A 12,345-nucleotide genomic window follows, 5' to 3' on the forward strand; every position below is an offset into this window, starting at 1 on the left:
TGTATGTATGATGTTACAGTCGGTGCCGTACACTTGCGCGCGCGTGCGCGTGACCGTGTGTGTCTCACTATGTCAGTTTACCGCACGGCGGCCGTGTGCGGGCGGGTCGGTGGGAGAGCGTACGTCATAAGGCTAGTTAATACACGATTACTTTTTTGATGTATGTATCTACTCGTAGCGTGTTAAATGGTTTCGGCGCATTACAAAATTTCTTTTGTGTTAATTTTTAGAAGTTATAATTCAGTTAAAAAAAAAGAAAAAAAAAGAGGAAAATATTTCTTCCGCTTTTTTCGGCACATTTAGAAATTTCATTTGTGTTATTTTTAAGAAGTTATAATTCAGTAAAAAAAAAAAAAAAAAAAAAAGTGGAAAATATTTCTTTCGCTTTAAGCCGGGTACTATAACATTTACTGACAAATTTATGCGGAATCACGGTAACACCACGGTTATCTGAATTATGTATACCTACTGTCTTACATACGCCGGGCCGTACTACTGATCCTGTTGCCCGGCCACCCGGATGGCAAGCGGGCCAATTTTCCTTGGATATTAAATTGATTTGATTGATGGATGGATGCCAGTGGACTGATTCATTCATCGTACGGTACTGACGTCTTTTTGCCGGCACAAGTTCAAGTTTGTGCAGCGATACTGCACGTGATCAATTCAGTCTGACTTTGTGTCGTCGGGATACTCAGTGAAGTCCGTCAGTAAAAATGACACTGAATAATCATATACTGACAGATAGAGCATTAAATTTCTCTGGTAATAGTCATATTTTGTTGACTTGTCATGAAACTGAATTGGCAGTTTTAACTTCCCTCATTCACAAACTGCCCACAGTGAGAATCAGTTCCCGTCTATGAGTGAGGCTATAACTATGCCGTGGATTTCAACGCCACGGTGTTCGAACGCACGGCAGTGACGCCTCCTTGAGTTACCGTAAATCAGTATCAATTAATGAGATTGTTCAGTCAGTTCGTACTGAATTAAAATGAACATGAATGCATTGTGATAGGCGGCCGCGCTCTTGTCTTCGGGAGTCCGTCTCCACCGGCGTGGCTGTCAGTGACGGCCGAGTCGGATCCCGCGCCGCGCCGCCTCAAAGCACCGCCAAAGCCACCGACTGAAACCGGTTTGTTTATTCAGTCACGGTAACAAAGACCATGGTTCCGGAATGTGAGCAATTTATTGTAGGACTGGAGTCAACCCATTTTCATTAATAAGTTGGAATATAACGCATAGAAATAATTTATTCAGAGAACTTAAAAATCGAACGCTTGCGAATACGATCTGTTCAGTCTTGCCACATACAATAATCGAACTCAATATATAGTATTCAGCCGTGTTCAGTGCATACAATCAACCAGTAATAAGAAACTCTAGGGAGAGCTGGACAGTACAAGGTCTTCAGAGAAGCCCCACTCAGAGTCAAGTGTTTCGGACCTAAACACTGAGCCATGAGACACAGGGCATGCAATCCTTTTTCACCTACCTCTTGATGAAACGAAGCCCTGTTTGTTTAATTCAACTTTATAACCGTTGACACCCAGTTTACCTAACCCTAAGACAGAAAGAGGGAGGGAGGGGGAAGGGAAGGAGACTGGAGAGATGACACGTTCATCGAACGATCCAGACTAATCCAGAAACCCTGACATGGCGCTAAATTTAACCAACAGGACTTTCCCCATGTCACGGGAAATGCTGAGCTGGAAGTACACGTCTGTATGACGATACTTCCGCTCCGCTAGCACCAATCACATCGTGCCAAACTTGCGTGCGCTCGAACCACAGTGAGGTGTTGTAAACATAACAAACATCAAAACTTAAAAAAAAGAACGCTTCTGATGCAAGAACTTCACATAGATGCCGGAGGGACACTATGGGTAGGCATCGAAGAAGAGGATGGGTATCCAGGTTCGTGCGAGCTGTGGCGTCTTTCGCTGCCATCTGTGTTTTGTGTGTGAAACCGAGCGAAGGAAGTCCACCGTCAAACGAACCAACCGTTCCGAGAGACTCAGCAAGTTTACCTGTTTCCGGAGAGAGATCGGGAACCACAAACACCCATCACTGGGGTGGTTCTTTGTCAGAACCTCCGTCGTCGTGCCCATCACCAGCCCAAACTGCTGATCAGTGAGTTAGATTGGGTTGTTATGGTGATGCGCTTGTGTGACGTGTATTTTTGTACTGAAGGACGTTGGTTGTGATGAAAGTGGAACTAAGGAGTCGTACTGATCGAAGCAGAATGAAAGGGAGGCTATGTGTCATGGAGTTAAATCAGGAGCAGTTGAACTTATGCTCTCTCTCTCTCTCTCTCTCTCTCTCTCTCTCTCTCTCTCTCTCTCTCAACAAAAAAATGCAAGCACACACATGTATACACAGTCACACACACACACACACACATGCACGCACATAGTGACGCACACACACACACACACACACACACACACACACACACACACACACACACATTCAAGGAAACAGTAAACATGAATATAGTATACTTATTTATAGATCTTTGTAGACAATCATTATGACATGAAAGTATTGTAGATAATCATTATGACATGAAATTATGAATACTAATGACAACTTGTGATGACAACAATGAATGACAACAACAACACTTGCACAATGGTACACACAGACACACACACACACACACACACACACACACACACACACACAGTCACAGTCACACACATTCAAGGAAACACTGAACATGCATTCGGTGTACTTATTATTTAGTTATAGATCTTTGCAGATAATCATGATGATCATGATGTCATGAATACCAAAGACAACTTGTAACATTTGACAAAAATTAATGACAGTAACAATAACAACACTTGTACAATTGTATGCACACACAGACACAGACACACACAGACACACATACATGTAAACACACACACACACACACACACACACACACACACACACACACACACACACACACACACTTTACAGTGTGCTGAGATGCCTTTAAATTTTTTTTTTTTTTAATTAACAGTTGATGTCCACCTGTCCTTTCTCTCTCCCACTGGGCTTGTACAGCCAGTCAGTACGTGAATTGACAGCTGCAGGTGGTTAGATAGTTCTATGGGACACACACACACACACACACACACACACACACACACACACACACACACACAGTGGAGCATCATACTTTACAACGCTCTTGTGTGTTTAGACTTGAAATTTATATTTTCTGTCAGATATTTTCTTTAAAAAAATAAATTAAAAAAAAACAACAACAAAAACCACCCTCTAATTTGTTTTTCTTTTCAAGTTGACAATCTTAACAGTAACAGTAAATCCAAGTTAGTATCATTACTCCCATTGACCCAGTCACAGTCATAGTCAGAGATTAACCCCTTCTTGGAGGAGGAAATACTTGAGGCATCATTGCAATTCATCTTTTACATGATTTTATGTAATCATAGTGGTCAAGATTATCAAACAGTGTGTCAAAGTTCTGAAAGCTACACATTTTTATTCTCTATTTTATTTTTTTTTTAATAGAATGATTTTACTTTTTAGCCCATACAAAATTTACCTTTACATTTAAAAAATGATGAATGACCTGAAAGATCAGAGAATTTCACAGCTAAAAGAAAGGATTTTATAAAATTATTTTGATTTATGACTTTCAGATCAAACTAATTTACTAAAACTTGATACTGATTTAGTGTTAATAATACGAATAGTGAAGGTTCAGCTTAAAGAACATTTGTTTTGGTGCATTTGTGGAACGCCATACATTTTGATCAACAGGATATTTTTTTAACTTTAATTTTTACAAAATTGATGCAGTGTAGGCTATGTATATTATTATATATATACCAGTATCCTTATTTGGATCAGTCTTCATGCTTTCGCACCTCCTTCAGACTGAAACTGAAGCTTCTCTCCCTCAGAATTACAACCTCCTTCCCACCCACTCCTCTTCCTTGGATCATGTGATTGAGTGATTTATTTTCTTTTTGGCTTGGAATGCGATTTATTCAGATCTCAAATGACTGTTACTGGTGTTAGCGTTTTTTTGTGTTTTTTTTTCTTGAATTTGCTTTTAAACTTTTTGTCCCTCTCCTATGACGAGACTCTAGGCAAGTTTCTGTATGTCATATGTACACTGAGACGTTAAAGGGATTGAGTGACTGGCTGATTGAAACTTTCAATGGTGATGCACACAGCTTCCTGTTGGTGGTGAGCACAATTGATGGCGCTGTGTCTGCACTAGACATGAGGACCAGTGGTGACCTGCTGTGGTCAGTGAAGGGGGATGACCGCCCTCTGCTCTCCTCCAGCATCACCAACATACAGGTACAGCTGACCACACACACACACACACACACACACACACACACACACACACACACACACACACACTCAAGTACAGCAGATCACACACACACACACACACACACACACACACACACACACACACACACACACACACTGAGTCATAAGAACAAACATGCATGTACAGCAGGCCACACTGTCATTTCACATGATTTTAGTTGTCAGGGCGAGAAATTCCCAGATAATTTTCTGTTGTCTCGGGGATAAGTAGAGGTCTATAAAACAGTCTAATCCCTCTCTCCACCCACACCACTCTCCTTCAAACTGTCTACTTGCCCTACCCAACTAAAGACGTGGCTGATAATGATAATAATAAACAGTGTAAACTGTAATGTTCTGCTGCTAATACAGTAAGTCAGCAGACGTAAGATATGAGAGGAAAAAATAAAGTGAGCAGATCTATATCATTTCTGCATTGATGCATATTATTTATAGAGACTCCATTCTCCATTCTGATGGGGTTCCATTCTGAAAATTACCCTTATTCGGTGTGTGTGTGTGTGTGTGTGTGGGGGGGGGGGGGGGTTGTAAAGTGTAAAAGGGAGGGGTAAGTGCAATCCGCCTGTACTATTGTCAGAAACTGGTTGCCCAACGGACAAGTGGAGGGAACATTTCCACTTGTCTTCAGGACAGTTGTTACAGTTGTTTGATGTTAGCGTTTCCTTCTATATTGTGCCTATGTCTCCCCTTTTAATGTCTTATTTTTTCCAATGCTCAGAGTCTTTCCCCACCACACACACACACACATCATTCATCACCCTCTGCCTAATACCCAGACAATTGGATAGGTATAACTATATATATATATATATATATATATATATATGATGATTATGTGCCAAGTAGATTTTTAAAATATATTTCACAAATGATTTAATAATGCATTGTGAAAATTGTATACATAAACTGTTCTAATATGTTCCACTTAATATGCTGAAACATGTGTGTGTGTGTGTGTGTGTGTGTGTGTGTGTGTGTGTGTGTTGCTTTTCATATTTCTTTGTTTTGTTTTGTTTGCTTTTTTGTTGGAACAAATTTTCTGGGAAAAAAAAGGAAAAGAAAGAAGAAATTTACTAACATTAATTACAGCTGACAATTTTTTGGTACCTTTCTAGAAATTTAGTAAAATATCTCGTGTAACTCATTGAAACCAGGTAGTTTGCAGCCTTTGCAGGCTTCCCAATTGATGTGGAAAAATGCAGAACAAATTATGAAATCAACTGGTTTAAAAAATTTTTTAAAATCTAAAAATAGACAAGTGTGAACACAGCAGGAAGTACACTGTAACAAGTTCCCTAAGTATATCACATTGTGGTTTATGTATGAACATGGGAACCGTTTTAATGAAACAAATTTGATGGCCTAGCATTACTTCGGTGCAGAGTTCAGTGAGTTAATATGGACAGTAAAGAAAACTTATTTGACACTTGTATACATCTGAGCCTTGAAGTGGACTTTTAACAAACTATTGGCAGAAAAAAAACAACCTTAATAGGGTCAAGCTGTGCAGGACTTTGGTCTTGGTTCCGTGAAGTTGGCTTTGTTTATCGGGATAAATCCTGTGAATACATTCAAAATTAAAATTTTGATTAGAAGTTATATATTTATATTTTATATGTAGATATATATATAGAAATGCCTAATCATGTTTGCCTATATTATGCAGGTGACCAGAGATGGTGTATCCACACGTCTGATTCCATCGTTGGATGGCGGCCTGTATGAGTTTGATGGGGAGGACATCAAAGCTATACCCATGACGGCTGAGTCATTGCTGTCGTCCTCTGTGCGTCTCACCGACAACTGTGTGATGGTGGGGGGGAAGGAGGTGGGGAGCTACGGGGTGGACGTACTCACTGGACAGGTGAGAGTCCACTTTCAGTTTAGTATTATTAATATTATTAACTCTCTCCATACGAACGGCGAAAGAGACGACGTTAACAGCGTTTCACCCCAATTACCACCATCAAAATATTGCAAGTGGAAGGCTCTTATACTGAAGAGGTGAATGTTGACAAAGAATACCACAAGTTCTGACGACGGAAGCTAAAGGTTGGGTCATTCAGACACCCACTGGACATCCGAGGGGTCTGTGTAGAGGAGAAGAGAGGACTGGCCGTACTGAGTGAGTTAAAAGAACACAACCAGAGTACAGTTCGAGGGAGAAGGTATATCGAGCATACAGCTTCAAGAGTATGCACTTTAGCAAGACGTCTTAATGAATTAATATTGGTTGAAAAGGAACATCTGTGAAAAAGGGGAAAAAAAGGAAGAAAAGCTGTGTAAATTATCTCTCTTAAATAAATGAATTAGAATATAAAAGATGTAAAGTCCTTTTTTTTCTTTAAAAAAGAGTTATGCTCAAACATGACAGAGGCAATACTATGTGGACAGTTTGGACCTTCTGTCATCTCTGGCACATCAGAGCGACTTTTGTGTGTGTGTGTGTGTGTGTGTGTGTGTGTGTGTGTGTGCGTGTATATGTGTGTGTTTGTGTGTGTGTGTGTGTGTTTGTGAGAATTAGATATTTATTTGTCATGAAAACCATCAAATTATAGAACAATTCTTTCCATCTGTACCAGTGTACAGTGTTAATGTGATTGACCAAAAGATAGCTTCTTTTGTCTGCGTGACATTGTCCTTGTTTAAAAACTGGTGTAACAATAGACTGTTTCCATTTTGTTGGTATATTAACCCTCAGTCCAGCACTTCTGAGAAAGTGAGAAAAGAATAGGCAACCATTAGTGCAATCAATGGTGTTAATGTAATTGACCAAAAGATAGCTTCGTTTATAAATCTGTTTGACTATGTCCTTGTTTAAAAATTGGAATCTGTTGACAATAGACTGTTTCTGTTATGTTGCTATTGAACCCTCAGTCCAGCACTTCTGAGAAAGTGAGAAAGAAAAAAGTGTAACCACTAACCATAACTCTTAATCAGTCTAATCACCTCCATGCAGGTGTCTTACCAGTGCACATCAAACGGCTGTCAGGACACGGCGGAAGCGGCCAACAGTGGTGGAGACATGCTGCTCATCACAAGGAACCTGCAGACCGTCCGCGCTGTCGATGTCAACTCCGGGTCTGAGAAGTGAGTCAGGTCCACAGCCCTCTGACAGGAGCAGTGCTTAGCCCAGTTGTTAGAGTGTTGGATTTTCATTGTGGGGGTTCTGGTTTTGAGCACGGTTTTTTTGATGCCTGGTGGGTTAAGGGTGGAGATTTATTTCCAATCTCCCAGGTCAGCAATTACACGGACCTGCTTGTGCCTTGGTTCCCTTTATGTGTCTTCAATAGATATGTATGCCTGTTAAAAATCCTGTAACTATGCTCGTGTCTAATGGGTTGTAGAAACGCAAACATACCCAGCATGCACACCACTGAAATAGGAGTATAGGCGCAGCTCAGTCAGCAACCTTGGCGTTGTCCTTGACAACACACTGTCCATGCAAAAATGTATTAGTCAGACATGTCAATCATGCTATTGTCAGTTGCGGCACATTAGTTCCATTCAGAAATATCTGTCCACTGATGCAACATCTAGACTTGTCGTTTCTCTCATTCTCTCTCACCTTCACAACTGTTAACTCCCTATTGTCTGGTTTGCCTGCTTCATCCATTCAGTCCCTTGAGCACATACAAAACTCTGCTGCCCAACTTGTTCTCAGAAAGAAAATATCTGAGCACATCACTCCTCTTTTGCGACATCTCCATTGGCTCCCTGTCTCACACAGAATAAAGTAAAAGATCAGCACTCTATGTTATAAATGTATTCACAAATCTGCCCCTTCCGATCTCTGTGGTTACCTTCACCTCTACACCCCATCTCGCTTTCTACAATCGGCTTCGGATCCACTCTGTTTACGCATACCCAGATTTAAATACTCCACTGTCGGCCGCCGTTCTTTCTCTGTCTATGGACCTTGCCTATGGAATGAACTTCCTCTTTCGTGGCTACATCAGTTTCCCTGCACTCAAGTCTTTCAAGCCTGGCCTTAAAACCCATCTATTTCCAAAATAGCCTCCTTCTCCTGCCTCTTCTTTTGTCTTCACCTTCTTGCTTTAAGAGTTATGCATGTGTGTGAATGACTGGTTTGAAAACACTTTGAATGTCTCTGCACAAGATTTGTCTTCTTCTTCTTCTTCTTCTTCTTCTCTCTCTCTCTCTCTCTTGGTTTCTCTAACACATACACACACACACACACACACACACAGGTGGATGTTTCATGTTGTTTATGGCCCTGTTTCCCACAAAGGAGCCATTTCATTGCTGGAATATATGCCTATGTGGCAGGGTTAAAAATGATTATAAATGACTACGTGTAAAAAGCCCACTGATAGATCTTTAGAATGTGTGTGTGTGTGTGTGTGTGTGTGTGTGTGCATGCGTGCACGCGCATGTGTGTGTGTGTGTGATAGAATGGAATGTATCTTTTTTATGTACCTGTACTCTCTCACATGGTCTGTTTGCTTGTAGACTTTGTGTTGTGTTTGCATGTGTATGTGTGTGTGTGAGAGTGCGTGTGTGTGTGTCTGTGTGTACATTTTGTACAGACATGCATATGGTGTGTGTGTGTGTCTGTGATTTTAAAAAAAAATTTGCACACTTGGAGTTGACTTCACCAAGATTTTGCGCCTTATGAATATTATTATTATTAGTAGTAGTATTTTTATGTATTTATCTATTATTTTTTGATTATTTTATTTTATTTTATTTATTTATTGATTTATTTTTCTTTTTTTAAAAATTTTTCTTTATTTCTTTTTCTTTTTTTTTTCTCAAGGCCTGACTAAGCACGTTTGGTTATGCTGCTGGTCAGGCATCTGTTTGGCAGATGTGGTGTAGCGTATATGGATTGGACAGAACGCAGTGATGCCTCCTTGAGCTACTGATACTGTGAATGTGGCACATGCACATGTATGGCAACACATATGTGCCTGACATTGTCCAGGTGACTTGAAAATGAAATTGATTTTCAGGTGGAACTTCAGCGTGGGTCAGCATGACCTGCTGTTTGTGCGCTCGCAGAAGGACAAGCCGGGCATCGAGCATGACGACAGCATGCCGGAGGCTGACGATGAGGACATCACTCTTCACAGCTGCTTTCCCACCGGTCAGCCTTGCCTCTGATTCTGTTGATTAATACCAGGGTTCATATCGACTCATGGAAGTCTGGAAGGAAAAGGCTTTGGGGGGAAAATGAGAGGACCATTTCCAGGTCTGGAGCAAGCACTCTTACATAAAGAAACTAGGGAAGATGAACTGCGTTTTCTTTTCTGTTATCCGTTTCTAGAATCTGTTAGAAACACATGCATTGCCCTAAAGCTCACTTTAACTGTGAAAGCCCAAACGTATTTATATTTTGAAGTTGGGTTGTTGTTTTTCTGTATGAAGTGTTTAAAATAAGAGAAATTGCATCGCCATGTGAAAAAAAAAAAGAAGAGAGAAATGTAATGATGTAAAAATTTTAAATGCTCCTTCACAAGGAGCAAAAGCCTTTCTGAATAAACCATTTGTATTAATATATGTATTCCATAATCTCCCTCTGTGCCCGCATACTGTTACAATTTCCATTGAGCTTATGGAAAGGGGCTATATAGATTTAGATTATTATTACTTTTATAACTACAACTATTACGGCAGTTTTGGGGGGCTAATTGGCGTTTGGGGACCGTCCCAGTGCAGACAGCCTTCAAAAAACCCTCCTGACAAAGAGAGTGTGGGTGTAACTTAGGCAAGACACTCTCCACTTGATCAATCACATTTTAGCCCAGATAGTCTGGACAGCAGTTGCCTCTTCTACTGTTCTGCTTGTTATAGTCAGACGTGTCTGTCATACATACAATATTGTTATTATTAGTAGAAGTAGTATCATCATTATTATCATCATCAGCATTGTTATCATTATTATTGTTATTATTATTATTATTATTATTGTTGTTGTTATCATCATCATTACAATCATCATGTTTTGATGTTGTTATTATTATTATTATTGTTCTTGTTCTTGTTCTCATCATCATTACAATCATCATGTTGTGATGTTGTTGTTGTTATTATTATTATTATTATTATTGTTGTTGTTGTTGTTATCATCATCATTACATTCATCATGTTGTGATGTTGTTGTTGTTATTATTATTATTATTGTTGTTGTTGTTGTTATCATCATCATTACAATCATCATGTTTTGATGTTATTATTATTATTATTATTATTATTATTGTTGTTGTTGTTGTTGTTATCATCATCATTACAATCATCATGTTTTGATGTTGTTATTATTATTATTGTTGTTGTTGTTATCATCATCATTACAATCATCATGTTGCGATGTCATCAGATGAGGAGGTGACTGTGGCAGAGGAAGAGCAGCTGAAGAGGCTGATCAAGGTGATGGTGTCTGAGGGTCTGATCGTGGGACTGAACCCTGACGACCCCTCACAGATGGCCTGGTCACGCAAAGTAATGACGATAATGATGATATTGATCGTATTCTTGATGATAGGACAGTGATGATATTATGATGATGATAATAGACATCATCATCATAAAGAATGATAATGATAAAAATGATTTAAAAATATATATATGATGAAACTACGACTAAAAAGTTAGTAATAAAGATAAAAATGATCATCATCATCATCATTGTGATGATAATGATAATAACAATAATAGTAGCAATGATAATACAAACAGCAATGACATGAAGAAGCAGAAGAAGAAGAAGAAAGAAAAAGAATGCTACTGATAACAGAAACTGATGTTACTTTGATAGTGCTTGTCCTACAGCTCCAAGCGCATTAAACAGTTCAAGCAATTATTAACCACCAGCTCCTCAAAAACAGTATATATATCTATACAGTATATATATACAGTATATATATATGTGTGTGTGTGTGTGTGCATGCACTTATCTGTACATTTGTTTTTAAAAGTGTTTACTGTATCAACAAGGGAAAACAAATGGAAGCTTTCTCTCCCTTCCTCACTCTCACTGCCTCTTTATCTCTTTCTCCCCCCCCCCTCTCCCCTATCTCTCTCTCTCTCTCCTTTCTTACTTTATTGTATGTAAAAAATTCAAGGCATACAGTTAAACAAAAAGATGGTTGAAACAGAAAGAAACAAGGAAAGAGATAATGGAAGAAGGAGAAGTGGAATGAACTATAGAGAAGAGTTACCCCCTTTTTTTTGTTGCTGTTGTCAGTTTGTTTTAGATTAGAAGACAAAGAAAAGAATGAACTACAGAGAAGAGTTACCCCCCTTTTTGTTGTTGTTGTGTTGTCAGTTTGTTTTAAATTAGAAGACAAAGAAAAGAATGAACTACAGAGAAGAGTTACCCCCTTTTTTTGTTGTCAGTTTGTTTAAGAATGGAAGAAAAAAAAAAAAGAATGAACCACAGAGAGAAGAGTTTATAACCCCACCTCCCCCCTCCTGCCCCCCCCCCCCCCCCCCCTTTTTTTTTTGGTTGTTGTTCTTGTTGTTGTGGTTGTTGTCAGTTTTAGAACGGAAGAAAAAGACAAGAATGAACCTCAGAGAAGAGTTTTGTTATAGAATCCTTTTTTTTCCCTGGTTTTTGTGTTACCAGTTTTCCAGCCCGGTGGCCAAAGCGTGGATCCTGCATCGTGGGAAGCTGGAGAGCATCAGTCTGTTTGACAGCAAGGTGGTGCCGTCACTCTCCTCCTCCCAGCTACCTTTCCAGCACCACAGGAACAACCAGGGGGACCCGCTGTTGTATGTCGGTGAGTTGAGCTGGTTGGCTGGGTTAGATTAACCCCTTACCCCTGAAAACAGAGTAACCCTTTACCCCTGAAAACGGAGTATGGCTGCTTACATGGCGGGGTAAAAATGGCCATACGTGTAAAAGCTCACTCGTGTACAGTGTACATACGAGTGAACGTGGGAGTTGCAGCCCACGAACGAAGAAATAAGAATTAACCCTTTAGCTGATGGGTGTGGTGGCTGAATGGTTATTAG

At 39.7% G+C, this 12,345-nt stretch overlaps 1 protein-coding gene across 1 annotated transcript in view; it reads left to right on the forward strand.

Annotated features, from left to right (window-relative positions):
* The first annotated feature begins 1,772 nt into the window (after positions 1 to 1,772).
* LOC143293406 (eukaryotic translation initiation factor 2-alpha kinase 3-like) overlaps positions 1,773 to 12,345 on the forward strand; it is a 25,566-nt gene continuing 14,993 nt past the window's right edge. The window contains exons 1-7 of the mRNA XM_076604246.1: positions 1,773 to 2,133; positions 4,200 to 4,329; positions 6,035 to 6,232; positions 7,328 to 7,458; positions 9,345 to 9,478; positions 10,709 to 10,830; positions 11,957 to 12,110. Of these exons, the coding sequence (XP_076460361.1) occupies positions 1,883 to 2,133; positions 4,200 to 4,329; positions 6,035 to 6,232; positions 7,328 to 7,458; positions 9,345 to 9,478; positions 10,709 to 10,830; positions 11,957 to 12,110 (1,120 nt within the window). The 5' untranslated portion in view covers positions 1,773 to 1,882. The remainder of the gene's footprint in view (positions 2,134 to 4,199; positions 4,330 to 6,034; positions 6,233 to 7,327; positions 7,459 to 9,344; positions 9,479 to 10,708; positions 10,831 to 11,956; positions 12,111 to 12,345) is intronic.

Source organism: Babylonia areolata, chromosome 19 (assembly GCF_041734735.1).
Source record: "Babylonia areolata isolate BAREFJ2019XMU chromosome 19, ASM4173473v1, whole genome shotgun sequence".
Taxonomy (NCBI): Eukaryota; Metazoa; Mollusca; class Gastropoda; order Neogastropoda; family Buccinidae; genus Babylonia; species Babylonia areolata.